Source organism: Gymnoscopelus microlampas, assembly GCF_963454915.1.
Source record: "Gymnoscopelus microlampas genome assembly, chromosome: 21".
NCBI lineage: Eukaryota > Metazoa > Chordata > Actinopteri > Myctophiformes > Myctophidae > Gymnoscopelus > Gymnoscopelus microlampas.
In genome coordinates, this window is record NC_139958.1 from 4,434,137 (window position 1) to 4,456,474 (window position 22,338).

General features: G+C 40.9%; 1 protein-coding gene across 1 annotated transcript; it reads right to left on the reverse strand.

Moving 5' to 3' along the window:
* Positions 1-2,377: 2,377 nt before the first annotated feature.
* Positions 2,378-20,405, reverse strand: gnsb (glucosamine (N-acetyl)-6-sulfatase (Sanfilippo disease IIID), b). The gene is made up of 13 exons (XM_084047028.1): positions 19,910-20,405; positions 16,435-16,494; positions 15,922-16,125; positions 15,243-15,308; positions 14,057-14,155; positions 10,347-10,514; positions 9,293-9,375; positions 8,609-8,727; positions 7,756-7,859; positions 6,170-6,271; positions 5,753-5,863; positions 4,581-4,688; positions 2,378-3,582 (listed from the first exon to the last, which is right to left on the reverse strand). The coding sequence occupies exons 1-13, from the start codon at positions 20,174-20,176 to the stop codon at positions 3,430-3,432; spliced, it is 1,644 nt and encodes a 547-aa protein (XP_083903154.1). The 5' UTR covers positions 20,177-20,405; the 3' UTR covers positions 2,378-3,429.
* Between the last annotated feature and the right edge of the window lie 1,933 nt (positions 20,406-22,338).

Here is a 22,338-nt window from a genome sequence, read left to right on the forward strand (position 1 = left end):
ATGTTTACATCAGTGGTATTTAAACTGGGGACGCCCCCACCCTGATAAGCACTTGGAATATAGGAGTTGAGGCATTACATTTTGTTTGACTCAGTTCCACAGATAAATATTGTGAAAATAGCAGATTTACAAGCAGATCTGCTATTTTCAAAAATGTTGCCTCTTTCCTGTATTATTTGACAATTTGGCCAATGTTTAATTGTTGACTATTTTGATGCTGTAATGGTCTTTTTCCTTTTGGAGGTATTAAAAAAGGTCTTAAAAGTCCTTAAAGTGACACTTCACTGTCATCTGGGGACCCCCTAAAATCATGTGGGGACCCCCCCGGGGGTCCCGACCCACAGGTTGAGAACCACTGCTTTACAACACTTGCAAAGATCTGGCCCTCTAACTCCGTTGATCCGTTTATATTCAAGCGTCTGTCGCCCTCCTGTGGACAAAATGAGTAAATACAAGTGGGAATCGTTAGTAAATCCAGTGTTGACTGTGTACTGTAACTTCACTCAGTTCAATTAAATACAATATTAATACAAGATGACGCAATAATATGCCTCTAGTTTCTACAATATAAGCTATTAAAATGTACAAGCTCACAAGGTTTAAGTGGTTAAATGCGACGGCACCGTCCGTTGTGTTCTCTTTGTTCAATAGACAAATGTTTGTTGCTTAAATTTCTTTTCTTAAGAAAAAAAAAGGTAGGCTACTCATCATTAAACTGGAATGCTTCTTTGAATATTTATTGATTTATAGTCACAGTGAAAACCCATTCACATTTAAGGCAGGTGCATTTCAGTGCAAATATATAAGGCACAACGATTGATTCATTCAAAAATGATTTAAAAAGTTATTAAAGTAAACTTCCCTTAAATTAAAAAAAAACTAGGAACATTAATTTGACAAAAACAGGAAACACATCACACGCAAAACGTTGAAATCAGGGAGAAACATCACATTTCCCTCTGTGAAAGCCAATTGCAACCGCACAACATTAATACTCATGTAAAAAACATCTTGTTGATAGAAAATAAAGATAAAAGAATGAAGAATTATAGCAACATCCATTCTCTTTAAGTTGAAGGCACATTCACAATGGAGACAGACCTGTCTGTGTGCAGTCTTTACTTCTTTACTTCTTCACTACCCTTCAACTCAAAGCTGTGCAGAAATGCTGTAAGTATACAGTTAGAACAGTGGTTTTCAACCAGTGGTCCGGGGGGGCTACCAGGTGGGTCGCCAGCTAAATTAGTTAACATAGCCTCAGAATCGTTTTAACCACATTAGCTTTGGCTATTCAAAAATAGAAGATATACAAGCTTGTAGATCTGCTATTTTTGAAAAATCTTTGAAAATGTGTGCAAATCTTTGAATATATTAATTTTTCAAAGAGAACATTAACTCAAATCTTGACTGCTTCTGGGGGTCCCTGGCACAAAACATTTTCAGATGGTGGTCCGCGGCCAAATGTATATCAATTTAGGAGGTCCCTGGCATGAAAAAGGTTGAAAACCACTGAGTTAGAAGGTCAACTTCTAAGAAACTCCATTCCAGGAAAAAGACACTTTGGAATCGGTAGAGGTCTGGATCGTGTAGTTGCCTTACTATGATGTAGCCTAACTCCACATATTGCTGCGATATCCGCCATAGTAGATTCTGCCAATGTGTAACATTACAAAACCAGGCATGACAAAAACATCAACTTCCTGTTTATTTTACAATTTGATCCGCTCTCAATCATCTTCCTAATTAAAATAGTCAAATCAACTGGAAGTTGACATTTGTATAAAAAATATATATAAGTGTTTTTGTGCTGGGTTTTGTAATGTTCCACTGTGTTTATACATTAGTGTACTGTGTGAGCCCAGTTTCACCGTGCAATGTACCGTAAGTCAATGGGCGAGACTGTTTTTGAAATAACACTTTCTAATCAAAGGAGAAACTGCTGAAGATATCTCACCATTATGTTTTAGTTACATCATGACAAGTCACCGTGGAATCCAGTGTGCTGACTCACGTTTCTCTATTCCAGACTCTTCTTCTGTTCAACACCTGGGATTCTATGGTTTGGATGTGTGCGTGCTTTGTTAACTTCTACGGTTAACTACAACACAACCCAAACCTCTACCAAAGTTACATAGGGTAGTTCACCCCCAAAACGATTGTTTTTCTATGGATTAGTCGTCGCCCCATGGAGACTTGAATTCATGGATAATTTTTTTAGTTTTTGTCTCATTCCTAAACTAATAATTTGATGACCGGCAGCGGTTCCAGTAGGAGACACAAAGAGTCTCCTTTGAATCTCCTACCGGAACCGCTGCCTCAAATGGTCCGCTGGTCATCAAATTATTGGCTTAGGAATGCGACAAAAACAAGTTTAAAGGGGTGAACTACCCCTTTAAACTAACATCTTTATCCCAAACTGGCCAACTAGCAAATCTTTGGTCATGAACTAACTGTATGATGGGCTTTACTTTTTTTCCCCACACCACCATTTTAACATTTTCGTTGTCGATTCCTCTTTAACAATCACGCCGACAGTCTTTACGAGTGTTTTTATTTGTATTCCCTGTGCTTTGTAAAAGATATTGCTAAAAATTAGCACAAAAGTGCAATATATCAGCATTAAGGACTACAGCATTATGGATTATGGAGACAGCAGATGGAAATACTCCATAACTTCTTTATGAATAAGGTTAGGAGCGTACCCTAAAAATCCTCCATTCCATGCCTTATTTTACCATGCAAGGAGTATTGCCTGGTTTGTGCTTTTGTCGTTCGATTGCCGTCACGTTGCCGGAAAATATCAGAGCTCGTAGATCGGCTATTTTCAGCGCTCGACAATCTCGGAAGATGGAACGGCATCTACGGCGACATCGTGCGACAGACTATTTATGTCCGTGATTGTTTGGAATCTTCCAGCCACAGCTTAACCCTGTGTCATTTTAAGATTTCTTTGGGCTATTCAAAAATAGCAGATATACAATGAGCTTGTAATTTATTTATTTTTTAAATCGTGAAAATTTGTGCAAATCTTTGAATACATATATATTTTTAAAGCGAACATTGGTAACTCAAATCTTTGCTTCTGGGAGGGTCCCTGGTAGAAATTATTTTTAGATGGGGGGTCCGCAGCCAAGTAAATGTAATTTTGGGGGTCCTTGATGTTGGCAACATCCTTTTAAAACAAAAATGGATTTAGAAGACATTTGTAGCATCCCCAGAAGCAAAGATTTGAGTTAAAGATGTTCGCTTTAAAAAATATGTATTCAAAGATTTGCAAAAGTCAAAAATAGCAGATATACAAGCTCATAGCGTGGCACTCGGTGCCGCGCTATGAGCTTGTATATCTGCTATTTTTGAATAGCCAAAGAAATTTTAAAAATGACACATTCTTTCCCGGCCTTAATGGATTAAGTTGTAGCTCTTGGGTTATTATTTTGTGGCGTTCCGGCAACTATCGCCGACGCAAGACTGTAGTTTGATGAGCCGTTGGTTCATGGCCTGCAGGAGGGCCGGGTCTACCTTCTTCACGATGTTCTCCAGCTGGTGAGGGTCCGGCGTCAGGTCGTACACCTCCACAAATGACTAAGAGCCACCGAGGGGGGGGGGGGGGGGGGAACACACAGCAGAGAGGATGTCAGTCGACAACAAAAAAAGACAGCGGGGTAAAACAGTTGGGGCGATTTTAGCTGATCTACAAGCTCGTTGCAAGGCGTTGTGAGCTTGTAGATCGGCTATTTTCACAATATTTATCTGCGGAACCGAGTCAAACTAAATGTAATGCCTCAACTCCTAAGGTCAGCCAACCAGGGTCTGTTAGTCATCCCTCGAACCAACTAAATCAGTGGTTTTCAACCTTTTTCGCGTCAAGGACCCCCACATTGACACATATTAGCCCACAGACCCCCATTTGAAAATATATGCCAGGGACTCAACCATTTTGATTTCTTGGGGGTCCCAATCTACACTGTATCATCATCATTAGTGTTCATTTAACTCCGAGTGTACTAATGGAACCAAATGGACCCATAAGGGTCCATTTGGTTCCATTTGTACACTCTCTCAGAGTTACAGACACACAAGGGTCAATTTGGTTCCTAACTATTCATTTGGCTGGGGACCCCCTGGAACCCCCTCAAGGACCACTGGTGGTCCCCGGACCACTGGTTGAGAACCACTGAACTATATAACCAGGGGCGACAGAGCCCTTTCAGGCTGTAGCTCCCAGACGCTGCAGTGTCTGTGGGCATTTTTAAGAACCGCTTGAAAACACTTCTGTTTGGACAGGCATTCGCGGAATACCCTTGATTTATTTTTCCTCCTTTGTAATATGTCTGCTGTTTTTGTTCTATTGCACAGTTGTGCTGCAGTTATTCTTTTTAATTGTTGTATTTCTATTGTATGTAAAGCACTTTGTGAGTTTTCTCTGTGAGAAGTGCTATATAAATAAAATTGACTTACTTACTCCAACAATCCCAAGTGCTTGTCAGGGTGGGGGGGTCCCCAGTTCAAATATGATTATTTTGGGACCTGAAAAGGTTGAGAACCACTGGTCTAGCACACACAACATGTGTATATTATACCTCACTGTCGGCGAACTCGCAGTACTGCAGGTTGTGTTCAGCCAGGCTCCGGACACAGGCGTAGGTGTTGTTGTACGCGTCCTCACACACACAGTCAGGGAAACATTGCTAAGGGATGCAGAAAAGAAACATGGTGACTGATATAACTGATATACTGATTGTAACTTATGAGCAGACACATGTGATTATATGGCCACTAATGTTTATGTGTTCCTAATAATGGTGAATCAATCAAACCAATCAATCCGGTACACTTTCCCTTCTTGAGATTATAACTCCCTTTTCTGTGGAATTTCTCGACCTCTGACTTCCCAGTAACTGACCTCATTGACGTGTCATCATAGGTCACCAGGTCATTTAGTGCGCCGTTTCTCAACTAGTCTTCACTTCCCTACATTACTAAATGCATAGTCATTGCTCTACAGCAATGACTACTATGGGAATATACTGTAGAGCATTGGTTCTGAAGGGGGTTCCTGGGGGTCCCCAGCTAAATGATGGATAGGAACCAAATGGACCCTTATGGGTCTGTAACTCTGAGAGTGTCCAACTGGAACCAAATGGACCCTAACAGGTCCATTTGGTTCCATTTGTACACTCTCAGAGTTAAATTAACATTGATTTTACAATATAAATTGGGGTCCCAGAGATATAAATGCCATTAAATGGGGGTCCGTAGCCTAATGCATGTCAAACTGGGGGTCCTTGAAATTAAAATGGTTGAGAATCACTGCTAGAGCCGTAAAAATAGTCTCTTATGGGGGGTCCCTGGCATATCTTTTCAAATGGGGGTCCGCGGGCTAATAAGTATCAATTTGGGGGTCCTTGACATGAAAAAGTTTCAGAACCACTGCTGTAGAGCTATTAAACACCAATTTTATAAAATCAAAACAAAACAAAACTCTCACACCCCATTTAATTTCAAGGACCCCCATTTTATAACACACATTCTCTGGGACCCCAATCTACATCCTCAGTGTTAATGCAGAGACTGTACACATGGAATGAAATGGACCCATGAGGGTGCATTTGGTTCCTAAAACTATCAACCATTTGAGATCCATTGAGACCTGTTTAACTACCTCTCACAGATGTGACCAGTAGAACCATCTTGAATAGGTGGATACAGTTTAAATGCTGTGTTTAGAGTTATAGTCGGGTTAGTGACTCACCGATAGGCCAGGGCCAAGTTTTGGGCACGCGGGGTCCGGTGCTGGGTGCCCCTCCCCGGTGTATTCCACCAGGAAATATGGGCGCACGGTGCCGTTACGCAGAGAGGGTGCCTGGAGGTACAAAGAGTGTTAAAGGAATGGCTTGGGATAAAGAATTATTTTTTTGATTAATAAACATGTATTCTAGTGCTAGTTTGGTACACTTCAAATACTCTTTCATCTTAAAATAACGAACAACCGAAAATTGACGATCTACAAGTTGTGAGCTTGTAGATCGTCTATTTTCGGTGCGCGACATGTGCTTCCATTTGAAGACTTCAATGGAATCCAAAGGCCACCACTGTCCATTAGTCGACAAATTCCCATGACTATTATTAAGTCTACTAAGTGTTTCCTTTAGTGGAGGACATCTCTAACCATCTGAGGCAGGAAGGACTGTCCGTCCACGTTGACGTAGGACAGGTTGAAACCAGAGATGTCCAGGATGGTGGGAGCCAGGTCAATGTTCAGCACTGGAGCCTGAAGGAGAAGAAGGAATGAATGTCTGATGTTATATTCAGTGTGTTGGGCTGTAGTTTAGAACTCTACAGTAACATAAGATAAAAGAGACGAGTATTTGTGTAGCCTGACAAAAGCTACATCGTTACATTTTAAATGGCACATAAACATAGAATAGCATGAGTTTTGAAATGCAGTTTGTATGTTTCATTCAATCACTTAATGGCTATGTTCTCAGCCACATTACAAAAATAGATACAAACTAGTTTCTGTAACTAGCTTCAGTACTTGTACTGTAGCTTTTTTTTACTAAGTTGTATCTACTTACTTTGAAAGGCAGCTTTTAATGCAGCTCAGTTACTTTTCATGCAGAGTAACTAGTACCTTAACCTATTAAGACCTGGAACGCATCTGTGTCACTTTTAGATTTCTTTAGGCTATTCAAAAAAAGCAGATCTACAAGCTCATAGCGCGGCACCGAGTGCCGCGCTACGAGCTTGTAGATCTGCTATTTTTGTAAAATCGTGAAAATTTGTACAAATCTTTGAATATATATATTTTTTTCAAAGCGTTTTTTTAATCGGCCTCAGGTCTTAATGGGTTAACTAGTTAAATGTTAAAGTAGCTTGCCCAACACTGATTATATAAACTGTAGGTTTTTTAGAAGAAGGCCGATGCACACCTCAAAAGGTTGGTGACAGGTGCGGAGGAAAACAAGTATATAATCAGAAGGAGATCTCTGATAATGACATCAAAGAAAAGGAACCCACACACTGTCTGGAACTTACAAAAAAATGTGATCTTTATTCGACGTTTCGGTCGTTAGACCTTCATCAGGACAGACGAAGGTCTAAGGACCGAAACGTTGAATAAAGAGCATTTCTTTGCAAGTTCCAGACAGTGTGAGGGTCCTTTTCTTTGATGTCATTATCAAAGATCCCCTTCTGATTATACTAGACCCTCCAGAAAATGCGATTATGCGATCGCAGAATTTACTGCATAATCATCAAAATGGCACATAATTATGCGGGGGTACCGTTTTTTCAAAAAGGCTGCATCGCATAATATGCGCATCGTATATTTCCGCATATTTCGAAACCTTTCACATATTTTGCATTTTTAGCAACTTTTCGCATATCGCATATTTCGCATATTGCTGCATATTGCTGCATATTGCTGCATATTTCACAACTTTCCACATATTACGCAACTTCCCGCAATTTCACCGCATAAAATTACAAAAACAAACACATATTTCATCGCAAAATTAAGGATTTTAGCCCGCATAATAAAGAGTTTTAGCCTGCATAATCAAGAGTTTTAGCCTGCATAATCAAGGATTTTTGCCCGCGTTTTTCTGGAGGGTCTAACTGCAGGTAATGTGAGCTGGTGATGCATTACTATTTTTGCTGTGTTTTGCAGCTTGAATACACAAAAGCCCCACAAGAAAGCAGAGGTTTAGAGAGAGCATAGAGAGAGTGAGAAGGAACCGTCTCTGTTCTCACCTGCACTGTCTGGTTTGGTTTGATGCCAGGACCTCGGACCATGAGAGGAATTCTGATGTCAAAGTCATACAGCTGCCTCTTATCAATGGGCAGAGAGAACTGACCTGAAACAAGAAATAGCACCTATTAAAGGAATATGTACAGTAGGAGCCATATGTGACACGGGGGAGAACATGCAAACTCCACACAGAAAGGCCCTTTCACCAACCCCACCTAGGGTATGGGCACTGATGACGTGGCACTGATGACGCAGAGGAGAGAACACGCCCCCAGCGTGTCCTCTCCTCTGCGTCATCAGTGCATGCACTTGATTGACAGATTGGGCACTGCACAGTGCACTGGTAGTAGGCGGTGGGCGTGATCACCGGAGCTGGGGTGCTGCCACGCTTACAATCATTAAGCATGGCAGCGCTTAATTATGGCGTTCACCTGTTCACAGTAGTGTGGGAATTTGTACAGAGAGGGGGTGAGCGTGGGAGCCAACATTTTCTGTTGACCGTAACCAAAATACAGCAAAAAAAATTAACATCCATGTTTAGTTTACAATAGTAGTTCATTGCTGGGAATTGTTGTATTTTATGTGTGTTGTGGAGAATCAAATGGTCAAAGCAAGGATTGGAGTCGACCTGGATTCTTGTGTGTGTCATACAGTGTTTTTAACCTTGTGTAGCTCCTCAAGGCTTTTTTTAACTGCCTAGATACAGCTACATATATTATAAGTGTAATACATATCAGAGATATGAAGTCTGGGCTGTTGCAGAGTAAAATCCTTAGTGTTAATTTAACTCATAAGAGTTGTACACTCTTTGGAGTTAACTTTACAGTGTGTGCTCAGATAGAATGACACCCAAACCTGTGTGGTAGCCGTTGTCTGAAGTGTAGATGATGTAGGTATTATTAAGTTCCTTCATTTCTTCCAGCTTTTTGACCAGCGTAGCCACCATGTCATCAACAGAGAGGAGAGTCTGCCACCTGATAAAAATAAGTGGTTCATGTTTAGTATTAAAAGGGATAGTTCACCCGCAAAATGAAACAACTTGAATTCATGGATATTCTTTTGTTTTTGTCTCATTCCTAAGCCAATCATTTGATGACAGGCAGTGGTTCCGGTAGGAGACACAAAGAGTCTCCTTTATGTCTCCTACCTACCGGAACCGCTGCCTACCGGTCCGCTGGTCATCAAATTATTGGCTTAGGAATGAGACAAAAACAAAAGAATATCTCCATGGGGTGACTAATCCATAGAAAAAATAGTTTTGGGGGGTGAACTATCCCTTTAACTCTGACAGTGGACAAATGGAACCAAATGGACCCGTGATGGTCCATGGTCCATTTGGTTCCATTTGTCCACTGTCAAGAGTTAAAGACTTGTAAGGGTCCATTTAGAACCCCCTCAAGGAACCCTGAGAGTCCCTGGACCCCATTTTGAGAACCACTGAGATAGGGGCTGGCAAGTAGCACTGCCTGAAGCTCCTAAGTGTTAATGTCTCCCCTGGTCACTGCTGCTGTATGGAGTAATGATGAACAGAAGACACACCTCTTCCTGTAGGCGTTGTCCAGGTATTCCACAGAGGTGTTGGGCATGGGGTTGACAGGCTGACGCAGCAACCAGTGCTTGTCCTGAAAACACACACGTAACACATGTTATCACCATGCTGGAAAGGATATTTAGCATTATTATCCTTTAAAAAAGATACAGTAGCATGTTGTATTATAATTAAGACCCCTATTCAGACCAGTGGCGGAAGAAGTTTTCAGATTGTTTACTTGGAAGTGAAATTAGCATATCACAGACAGTAGAAATACATTTTTCTCTTAATGCATGTTTTGTATGAACAATATAAATCTGCAATGCAACTAAAATTGTCTAATAATTGTAGTGGAGTAAAAAAAATAGTTGAATATTTGCCTCTAAGATGCAGTGTAGAAGTGTAAGAAACAGTGGAAATATGCACATTCAAAGTACCTCAAACTTGTACTCAAGTACAGTAGTTGAGTAAATGAACTTTGTTACTGATTGAGACGGCTCAGCTTTAAAGGGATATTTCACTTTCAAACATGTTTGGGGTCATGTTAAAGTCTACTCAGGCTTTTGTGAGCATCCACGACAGCTTTTAAGTTTGATTCAGTATTTGAGGGGGCCGTTTTTCAATTCATGTTTTCTTTTATGTTTTATACGTTTTTTGGTAAATGAAAACATGTTAATAAAATAAAATAATTAAAGATACATTTAAAAAGTAAAAAAAACACGGCCCCCCTCACACATTAGAAGGACAATATCAGTCACCAGAACCAAGGACGGGTGTTTTCAATTAATCTATCATGGTTAAAATAGAGTTTGAAGTTACACAATGGGTTTATATAGGAAGGGGGCGTGTCTGATAAATATCTAAATAGTGAATCAGGCAACTTTAAAAAGTGTCTGGGGTGAAACACAAAAGCCTGAGTAGACGATAAAATGACCCCAAACATGTTTGAAAGTGAAATATCCCTTTAATTCTCCAGCAGTTAGTGTGTGTGTGTCTGTGTGTAACTGCATGAGCGTGTGTGTATGTTGTACAAATAAAACATGTGCACGCGGTTCTTCTTACTTTGCCGGGTTTGTCGAAGCTGCCGTCGCGGGGGGCTTTAACGTCACTGAACTCCTTCTGGTACTGGGGGGCCGCGGTCCAGGGGGAGTGGGGGGCCGGAGGGGACAGCATCACGAAGAACGGGTGCTGGGGGCTCCTGTCGTCCAGGAAGTGAAGGGACCTGTTCAGCTACAACACAGGTTGAACACAACGCTACTGTTAACGTGTATACAAGCTGTAGTACATTATTATTATTCAATCAACTTTCAGCTAAATGACTGATAATAATAATACTACACTTTATTAAACTTTTTAAACAAAGTTACAAAGTGCTTAACAACATAAAATCAAACAATACATCTTAAACAATTTAGAAAAATAGGATAACAAGTCAGCAACACACAATAACAATATCAGTGTGAATAGATGCACCCATTTCTGCATTGGCCATTAGGGGGTTAAAAGGCTTTTTTAATTAGATATTATAGTTTTTAATCTAGATTTTAAAATAGTTATGGAGCTAGTTAGGAACCAAATGGACACCTTTGTACTTACAGGACTGTAAGTGTACAAATGGAACCAAATGGACCCTTACTGGTCCATTTGGTTCCATTTGTATTGTATTGTATTGACGGTATGCACTTTAAATATGCACTTTAAAATGCTACATACTTGCACTTTCTACTGTCTGTACTGTATACACGTGCCAAAGCTGCAGCGTACATTGTTCCTGCTGTTCTGTTGTTTTTTTGTTTTTGTTTTTTGTGTTGTTGTTTTTTTTGTGCTGTCTTGTATGTGAGAGGAATTACCAAGACAATTTCCCATCAAACTTGTTTTGAAATGGCAAATAAATACTTGAACTTGAACTTGAACTTGTACACTCCCTGAGTTAAATGTATGAGGATTTTACAAAGTAGATTGGGGTCCCAGAGATTAACACATTGATTGCCTAGATCGAGTTAACTTGTTTTTCTTTTTTAATTAAAAAAAAAAACATTTGACCCAAAGACCAAGGAGATATGATTTTTCGAAGATCTAGACTCCTATCCACTACCTTGTTAACTTAAAACTTAAAAAGTCTGTATCTCGGCTCCTGAGTACTTTTTTTTTTTCAATGACAAATCTCTGGCATAAAACTGCAAAAAATCTGAAATAATTCAGGCAGAGTAAGTGTTAAAATCATATCAAATGGGGTTCTGTGGTCTTATCTATCTATATCAAACCGTGATCCTTGAAATAAAATACAGGTTGAGAATCATTGCAGTATATGATGCAGACAAGGAAGTGAAAGCAGAACTCAGGGAATAGTGGTCTAAAATTAGACAGTACCAGCACCGGATACCCAACAACAACAACACCAAAAATCTACAGCATGTTAGCAAGTTAACAACTAGGTTAAAATGAGTTTTTACGCTGTGGCTCCTAGGGGCCAAGCTCTGTAGAAGAGAGTCTGTCTGCAGCTAATCTCACAAACCACTGGAGCAATCAGCATAACATTTCTTGCGCACGCTGCCAGTAGGCCAAGGAAGTAAAACAGAAAACTCTTCTTTAGTCTTCTAATACAGTCATCTGTCAACTCTCAGCAACCAGATACAGACGCCAGACGTACACGGCTCATCGCCTTGTCACGCTGCTGGCGTTCGTGTGGCATAGTGTAAATACACGGTGCTCCCATTGAAAAATATTCAAAACATATGCCTTGGTGGACACAGCCCCTACACCAGAATATTGTTCACATACTGTATTGTAAATAATCTTCATATTGTGTGAATTCATAATCTCAGATTGATGTCCCTCCATGTTTGGACCAGACTGACGTCATCGACATGACGTCAGAGATCCAAAGAGAAGCCACACTTTTATTCGACCTCATCTTGTATTAACCCTACTGATTCTGTAAAGAAGAATGCAGAATCTTTGGCTTTCAGACTCTTGAAATGAACACATTTTTAATCAGCCAAATTCTGGGAAATATTGGCTGTGGGCCGGTGGCCATGACGTCTTTAAAGGAATAGTTCACCCAAAAACTAGCTAGCAAAATGCATTGGTTCAGCAACCAAGAAAGACCTAGAGAATATGAAGCCGTATTTAAAGGAACCTCTTTGCTAATGCGTGGGCTGTGATTGGAGTATGAGTGTGTGACGTAATGACCAGCTGAGCTGTGAATGGGGAATAGAAAGCTGATGTTCACATCAGCTGACTGACCGCTGGTTACAGCTTTGGCGTGCAAGACTTCCGTGTCCTGCATGAACTAACGCTATGCTTCATTTTTCTATCAATTACACACGTCATGAAGCCTTGAATTCATGGACTTTTTTGTTTTTGTCACATTCCTAGGCCAATAATTTGATGATCGGTGGAGTCTCCGGTAGTAGACTTTTTGAGTCTCTTTGAGTCTCCTACTGACCAATGACCCAGTCATCAAATGATTGGCTTAGTAATGCGACAAAAACAAAAAAATCCCCATGAATTCAAAGCTTCATTGGGTGTGTAAATGATCAAAAACGAGAAAGTAATTATTTTGGTGAACTACTCCTTTAAATTCTCCTTGACAACACATCGTGCCACGTTATGAGCTTGTAGATCTGCATTTTTGGATAGCCTACAAAAATAGGGTTTATGTGGCTAAGTACACTCCCAAGCTACTATAGCCACATGTGTGCAGGACAGGACACTGACAATAAGGAACAGTTGAGCTGAACCCTGAACGGAACATTGAAACATGTGAGTGACTTTTATTCTGCCTGTAGAAAGCTGGCTGAGCAGAAATCCTCAAATGTCACATGATGATGATTCCATGTAACATGGACTCAGACGACACAACACAGACAGACAAGTCACCACACGTCTTCTGCAACACAGTATTACTCATCATCAGTAATACATATCATGTAAGAATGTCTGTGATCATTAAGTTCTTCTTAGTCTTTTTAGTGTTTTGTCAAGAGACATAAAGTACATCAAGGTATACATTTTACCTACAGTTTCTGTACCTGCAAGTATAGAGCCTGGTGTTCATGATTAACTTTCTAAACTGATGACACCTTTAAAAAGTACAAAGCAATACAGAGGAAGGGGTCAAATTGTGTAAAATGTGAGCATATTTCACAAAAGCTGATGTAGCAAATTTACAAAAGAGTTTCCTTCTACATGAACTGTCAAGGAAAGCTGATTCGAATAGTCTTCTGTCTCTTATAGATCATTTTTTATCAAACTTTTTAATTTTAAGTACCCCCAGTTTGATATGCATTTGGCCATGGACCCCCATTTGATTTAATGGTGATTGACCCCAAATCCTCCGTTAATTTAACTTATGGGTCCATTTGGTTCCTAAGTATCAATCGTTCAGCTGGGGACCCCCCTGGAATCCCCTCAAGGACCCCACATTGACAGGTTGTAGGGGCGGCAGTGGCTCAGGGGTAGAGTGGCCGGGTAGAGTGAACTGGAAAACCGCAAGGTTCCCAGTTTGATCCCGGGCTGGGGGGCTCCCCTCGAGTTAGTGTCGAAGTGTCCTTGAGCAAGACGCTGAACCCCTAATTGCTCCCGATGAGTAGGTTGGTGCCTTGCATGGTTTCCTCCGCCATCGGTGTATGAATGTGTGTGTGAATGGGTTAATGGCACAATCAATGTAAAGCGCTTCGGATAGAAGCGCTATATAAATGCACCATTTACCATTTTGTTGCATTCATAAGACAATATGAACGGTGTATAACTACTAAGTGTTTACTTACTATGAGGTCGGTGAGGTAGTCTTTTTCATAATTGTCCCCGTGCGTCTCCTCTTTGCCGTTGACTGATAGGGTATAGTTGTAGTACTGAGAGTTCCCTACCTGTAACCAACAAAACCACAGGTTGTGATAATAGCATTAGAAAGACTTGCATACAGTATTGTGTGTTTGCGTGGGCCTATATCTGTACATGCACGTGAGTGTGTTTGAAGATTCAATGTGTTTAAACTCATACTAGTACACAAGAGTGAAGTTCTTTGGTTTGGGTTCCTCGACACTGTAGCAGCATTAACAAATTAACAATAACATGAAATGATTAAGAACAAATAGTGAGTTAAGAAATAGCACACTTTGAGGTGCTGTGTATGGGTGCTTCCTTTAAATATTATATCGGTAAGTGTGTGTGTGTGTGTGTGTGTGTGTGTGTGTGTGTGTGTGTGTGTGTGTGTGTGTGTGTGTGTGTGTGTGTGTGTACATCTGGTTTCCAGGCAACCATGTTCCTCACTGTATACATCATGGTCATGAACAAATAGCTGAAACCATGTCCCACATCTTAAATGGGTGCCATGTATACAGGGGACTCTACATAAGTAGGCATGACAGAATAGTGGATTTGAGACCAAAAGATATCACTTCTATTTTTAAGGTCCTCCATCATGCTGTATAAGCATTCTACTGTGAAGCCGAGCATGTTTAAACTGTGTAATAATGACACTGTGTTCTCTAACATTTCAGCTAACACCCCGGATGTCATTGTTGTTAATGAAAACCATAGGGAGGTGTTCATTCTCGAGGTCGGCTGTGCTTTTGATTACAGCTCAGAGGAAGCCTTCCTAACCAAAGTGCTAAAATATCATATCAGGAAGCCGCTCAATTTGGAGGCGTTGTTTCCTTTACCCACGATTGTTGTCCGCTGTGTTCGACAAGTATGCCATCTTTTGTTTTGTATGTAACAATGTTCTGCCTTACATGCACTTTGTAACTGGCTGTTTTCCCTTTATCTGACTGCACTGGCAGTGTTTATGTCCTTTGTACATTTTGTACTCCTGTTTATGTGGACATAAATAAATATTTCAAATGTGTGTGTGTCTGTGTCTGTGTGTGTGTGTGTGTGTGTGTGTGTGTGTGTGTGTGTGTGTGTGTGTGTGTGTGTGTGTGTGTGTGTGTGTGTGTGTGTTCGTGTTCTCACCAAGGCATGCCACTGGTCCCAGCCAGGTGGAACGTGTTCAACACCTCCTGCCTCTTTCTTGCCATACTGATGGACAAAACAACGGTTCAGTAACATTCATCACAACAAACATTACCATAGTACGCTTTTTCCTAAGTGTTTCAATATGAAGCTGCAAACATCTGACTATCGTTTCCTTGCAACATCCCCCCCAGAACACCATACTGTAAAGTGGTGGTGTGGACTGGACTCTACAGATATATCTTTATACCTTAAGTCAGTGGTTCTCAAAGTGGGGTCCGGGTACCCCTAGGGGTCCTTGGGAGGGTACCTAGTCTCCCTCCTCACCCACCAGTGCATCTACAGCAATGCCCCCTCCTACCTAAAGGAACTCCTCAAACCCCCGAACTCCACCCGCTCCACCCGCTCACTCCGCTCCAGAACCTCAAACGCACTCGAGCCCCGCACAACAAATCTCCGCACCATGGGGGATCGGGCCTTCTGCTCAGCAGCTCCTCGAATGTGGAATGCTCTCCCAGACCATCTGAGAGCACCACAGTCCATTGACACTTTTAAAAGGGGCCTAAAAACCTTCCTTTTTAACAAGGAATTTGCCTAGATAGAGATGTAGTTGTTTTATTCTTTTAAACTTCTACTGTGTTTTGCTGACTTGATGCGATGCGGTGCATGCTGTTCAGACCTGGTTGAGATACTTCCCGGCGAAGAACGTCTGGTACTTCTGCTTGCTGAGGTAGATGGGGAAAGCCACAGACTCGGGGCCTTTCTGCCACAGGAGGCTGGAGCAGTTTCCAGACAGAGAGTTGTTCCTCACTGCGTGGTTGTGGGGGTACTGACCCGTCAATATGCTGCTTCTACTGGGACAGCAGAGAGGCGTGGACGTGAACTTTGAAGAAGATGAAATGGGGAAACAAGAAATAAACGAGGACGAGAGAGGAACAAGGAGTTAACAACTTAAGCGCTATACACTTTGACGGTTCAAAATGTGGAAATAGACTCACAATGTGCTGTGAGCTTGTAGATCAGTTATTGTTACTATTTTCAAAGAATTCTGACACATTTTGCCTACAAAAACTGAATATATATACCGGTATATATATATTTCAAATATAGTTCAATACACTCAAGTGGTCTGGTTTGTACTGCATCTGTAAAGTTACTTGACATTTATCAGACAGGTTCAGTATCTACTCACAGCGTTGGTGAATGTGACCCCAGCATCACCTATCAAAGCCTTGGTTTTCTTCATAGGAGTCTATAGAATGAAGACAGAGACAGACAGACAGACAGACAGACAGACATGAAAAGGGGGTTTTCATGCTCTCAAAGAAAGCAGAGGCTAAAAGTTCACAACAGCATTTCTTTGTGCACCTTTCGGATGGATATGTGAAACAACAATCTCCTGATTGATTACAGTAGAATTAATGTTAATAATAATAACAGATTTCATTTATAATGCACTTAACATTTATTTGGGTAAATCTAAAAGTGCTACAATAAGCATGTGCATAAAAACCATCACACCTCTATAAAAGATCTAAGAAACGGAAACAAAAACATTAAAAACACTAGGTGCTCCTCGGAGCACAGGTCTCCGCCAGTACTGTTCCTGATTAATCCTGTCTTACCTCACTTCAAAAGATATAAATGTTTTTTTGAAGTGACACACCTATTTATAGGTCTCTATTTCATCATGCGTCTCGCTAGCCAATCAAAGCACACCCTTTCAACATATTGTCACGTGTCACGTGAAGCTTGACCAATGTTAGCTTGGTGGACACACGGAAGGACGAGAACGAAAACATAGTCTCCTGGCGGAGACAATGAGGGCCATAAAGCCTGCATAAAAACGTCTGAGAACCCCTGGTCTAGAGGTAAAACCAGTGTAGCTAAAAACAAATGCTTTGTTAAAAAGGTAGGTGTTTAGTCATCTCTTAAAATAATCAGCAGACTGTGGTGCTCTCAGGTGGTCAGGGAGGGCACTCTGCAGTCGGATTCCATGTTACCACTGGAAATGCTAAGCATAAGTAAATAAAGCATGCACGTCCAAAGGCACACAGACTTAAAAGAGAACAATAAATCCTGCACACACTGGAAGCTTCCCAGAAGTGTTTCATTAGATTAGCACCGAGGTGACGTTTCCAGCCTGGGTAGCTCTTCCACAGCTCCCAAAACATCCGCTTCTAAAATCACATTAGAGGTAGACTATTAACAAACAGCCTACAAAGTGATGAATTCACCTCCACTATGGAGACATTCTTTTATTTTCCTTTGATACAGTTTTGTTTGTATGCCTTTATAGAGCAAAACAGTCAAGTCACTGACTGGAATAAATAATTAATACACAGTACAATCCTTGATTAATCCATTAGTATGAGTGATGAAGAAGTGTAGTACATACACGCCATCCTCCTCGCCCACACACACATACAAGTCACACACACCAGTCATCATCCAGTGTGACGATGACACTGACGTCACGGTGTTGCTGTCTCCTGTATTAAGCCATTCAGACCTGAGGCCGTCTAAAAACGCCTTCTAAATCCTGACCTAAGTTTTCTGAAAAACTTCAAATATGTATTAAACAAGAAAAAGACCAGGAGACCTGGTCTGCCAGAACCAGGCTAAGCCGGACTTCACATGACGTGTCAGCCTGTGCTCAGGCACCTTAGTTTTTATTATCTCAGGTACTTTGTAAATATGTGAATAACTTGTTTGGCCTTCTGTTGTTCTCTTGTTTGATCTCCTTCCCACTTGCCCCCCACCCCTCTTCCCCCCCCCCCCCTTCTTTCTATGGAAATTAACGTTGCGATGGGAACGATTTTTACCTTGAAAACCTGTGATGTGACAATAAACTTGATTCTGATTCTGATTCTGTGTCTATGCCCATGTATGGACGAAAGGAGGACAGACTTTTCTGGCTGGGACCTAAGGACAAACGGACGGGGCCATGTTTTTTGCCCATGTATGGAGGACTTTTAAGGGGGACTTTTCTGACTGGGACTTTTTTGGCTGGGACCTAAGGACAAATGGACATGCCCATGTATGGACGAAACAGATACAGAGCCTCATGTAAGCCTTCGGGTCTGGCAAAAATTACAAAAGATGTACGTTGCTATATACTGTACATAGCAACAACAACCCCAAAAGGGGTTCCTGTCTTGAAAGGTATAGTTACAAATAGGGGTTCCCGCCATAAAAAAACCCCAGATGCAGCATGGCTCAGCTTCTGCCCTAAACATGTACAAAGGCCATACTGTACACTACAGGCAAAGAGAGGTTTGAGAGCCATACAATACAACCTGCCAAAAGATAGGCAAATCCTTGTTGCCAGTGTATTCCAGCTTGTATTGCCCTGCCATGGGCTGTGATAGGATGAGCAGCTCCACCCCCCCCCCCCTCTTTCTCTTTCATTCTCTCTTCAAAGAAGGAAAAATGACTGCTTTCACAAAACTTCAGAAGCACTGGGAGGAACAGAAAGGCCTCAGTATGTTTGGTTAGACAACACATCTTGAGGAGTCAGAGCCTGTATACTCAGACACACTCATGTCGTACGGCCACAAGAGGAATGAGAAAGTGGTTGAGTGAACCTCTCTCTGGATGAGTGGTCCTGAAAGGCGACAGTTTTGTTAATAATATGAGCTTTCCACTGATTGGTTAAAGACAAGATGCAGTTGAGTCAACAGAAGAAATGTCCTGGTCTTGCAGCTGTGCTATATCTTCTACTTTTGAATAGCCAAAGACATCTAAAAATGACACAGATGCTTTCTTGGTCTTGGCAAACCACCTCCGACATTCCTGCCCCCCCCCACCCACCCCCCATAAATATTTGCCCACCACCAACCACTGCTTCACATCTGCAGCTATAACATACTCTACCATACTACTCTACCATACATTCAGAGTGGTTATAAATAACGTGTTATACATTAACTAAAGTTCCGTATATTGCAGCCTGAGATGAACACTGTGAACAACACTGAACACTTTCACTGTGAAGGCATGGATATCAACAGGTCTGACCAGTTCCCATCATGTCCTAGTAGACAACACAGTGGAGGGGGGTTCTAAATTGACCCTTATACAAGTCTGTAACTCTGACAGTGTACAAACGGAACCAATGGACATTTGGTTCCATTTGTACACTGTCAGAGTTAAGGTGGGTACTTGAAATGAATATGTTTGAGAACCACTGAATCACATTATAATGTCCATTTTGCACAAAGAAATCAACCAAGAAGGAAGTTACTAAAAACAAAACCTATTATAATCAGTGGTGTAAAGTCAATACATTTACTCAAGTAGTGTACTTTAGTACAATGTTTTGGTATTTTTACTTTACTGGAGTATTTCCAAATTTCAAAACGTATTACTTTTACTCCACTACATCTCAGAGGCAAATATTGTACTTTTACTCCACTAGAATTATTTGAAAACTTTAGTTATTAATTACTTTGTAGATTTTGATTATTATTACAAAACATACATTAACCACTTCAGCCTACATTTTGGCCATTTGAAAATAGCTTATCTACAAGCTCACAAGCTCATTTTCAATGCATTTTTATACATTTTATACATTTATCACATTATAATGACCATGTTTTTCACAGAGAAAATCAACCAGGAACTAGGAAGCTAAAACAAAAAAAGCCCTCTCTCTGACTCACCATTCCCCCCAGCTGAACATCCTGGTCGTCGGCCAGGATGAGGATGATGTTGCTGGGCTTCTGCTCCTCACACAGGCTGCTCCTCACCACGGAGGACAGCAGAGCCAGGAGGATGCACCATGATGACCATGAGGGGAGGCTGCACCTCACTGTTGTTATGGTTCTGCTACACAGATGATGATGATGATGATGTCTTCTCCTCTGTTGTTGGTGGTGGTTGTTCTTCTGAAGCCCATGATGTGTTGTGCTGATGTCTGGGCTTGCCATTAGGCCATCAGAGAGACTACAGTACTACACCACCCTGTCTGTCTGTCTGTCTGTCTGTCTGTCTGTCTGCCTGCTCTGCGTCGGTAACTTTCGTTTCCTGGCAGCAGGAACATGGACGTTGTTCTACAGAAGAGAGAACAGAGAAGAGAGAACACTAGTCTGCAGTCTCAGGACACTGTGCTTGTTTTGTGGTTGTGAAGCAATTCAAAGTTTGAGGAAGTAGAGAGACTCGGCGTGCTGCTGCTGGTCATATGACCACGTTTTGTTTGTTTCTTCCCCCAGATCCAGACCCATGTAGAGAAAGAGTTACGACACGCTGTACACGCGGCTGTATAGTTCCAAACATTTGGAACTTCTTCATTGGGATAAAACGAGCATTTCCTCATTCCATTCTTACGCGATGGGAGTCAACGCTAGTGTCGTCACTCTCATATTAGATCACGCTGCCCCAGACCATAAGGGGGCGCGTCTATAGCCATGGATCACACTGTCACGACCGGACCGTCGTGGATGAACTTCAACTTGGTGTTTGCACTTTTTGCCTTTACGACCCGTCCATCTACGTAAACGTTCAAATGTAAAATATAAAGTGCTAACCTCATGGCCACGGATGCTGTTGTTATGTACGGAGTCTCAGAAATACCCGTATCTTCCGTATTAATCAATAAAAAAGCATTTTAATTTGACCGGTGGTCATTTTTTAAATAGAATTATAAAGTATCAGAGTGCAATACACCTCCCAATCGATAGGGTCGCGTAGTTGAAAGCATATGGAGAAAATACGGATAAAATGGCCACCAATCGGATTAAAATGCTTTTTATTGAACAATACGGAACATACGGGTACTTCTGAGGGCCCGTACATAATTCTAACATCCCTGGCCATAAGGTGAACACTTTATATTTGAAATATGAACGTTTATGTACACGTACAGGCCATAAATTAAAAAAAATGCAAACACCAGGTTGAAGTTCATCCATCACTGTCATAATTTTTGAGTCATGTTTCAAGGCTAGATTCACAACCTGCTTATTGTTTTGTTATTGTTTTTATTTTGTATCTTAAAATAAAACTAAGTGCGAAGTTGGGTTTGTTATTATTATTATTATTATTAGTAGTAGTAGTAGTAGTAGTAGTAGTAGTAGTAGTAGTAGTAGTAAGTTTAGTATTATAATTATTATTACCCTTATTATTAAGATTTCAGTCTGCTTGCATTTACCTGCCTCACAGCTTGGATTCGGCTGTGTCACTCACTACTAGAGTTGAGTGTTACACCGAAAATAGTGACCTGTTACAGTAAACCGGTCACAGCTATTGAAGCATGATAAATCAAACAGCTCTTCATGGTTCTTTTCCATTCAGTAGCCTACAGAATTGTAAAGATTTCCTCATCTATTTTAACAACTAGTTAACTATTGATGCTGCTTATATAGGTAGGCAGTGGTGTAAAGTAACTAAGTGCATGTACTTGTCTCAAGTACTGTACTTACCATAAGTACAATTTTGAGGTTTGTTTTTTTACATTCTTCAGTATTTACAATTTTCAATACTTTTACTTCTACTCCACTACATTTCAGAGGCAAATGTTGTACTTTTACTCCACTACAATTATATGAAAACTAGTTCATTTGTAGATTTTTATTATTTTTACAAAACACATTAACTAACCACTTCAGCCCTATATATTTAGGCCATTTGAAAATAGCAGATCTACAAGCTCACAATGCGTCGTGACTCGTGATGCGATGATACTTTTACTTAAGTGAAAGATGAGTACTTCTTCCATCACTGTAGGTAGGCCTACCAAACAAACCACACTCACGTGCAAACCTGCCAACATTAAATGGTGAAAAATAAGGAGACATTTTGGTGGGGGACCAATCACTTTGTTAGGCTATTCAATGACTGAGTATTCACTTAGTATTCACTGACTTAGTAATAGTATTCACCTATTCACTGACTTAGTATTCACTTTGTATTTACTGACTTAGTATCCACTTAGTGTGACAAATGTTATTTGAATCATAAAATTGGCGGACCACGTACGTTCTCACGCTCCATGTCACCATGACTCAGCCACAACCATAAGGAGTTCCCAATGCAGCTACGCCCAAATATGGATGTATGTTGTCTAACCTCAATGTGTCGTCATGGCATCAGG

Bases quoted from the DNA above. Each gene is read 5' to 3' on its own strand.
- gnsb (XM_084047028.1), bottom strand. From the start codon at position 20,176: ATGGCAAGCCCAGACATCAGCACAACACATCATGGGCTTCAGAAGAAC. The intron at 15,309-15,921 runs GTCTGAACAGCA...TTTGTCCATCAG, and splicing joins CCGGGAAGTATCTCAACCAG to TATGGCAAGAAAGAGGCAGG. The intron at 9,376-10,346 runs GTAAGAAGAACC...GTGTGTTTTCAG, and splicing joins GCTTCGACAAACCCGGCAAA to GACAAGCACTGGTTGCTGCG.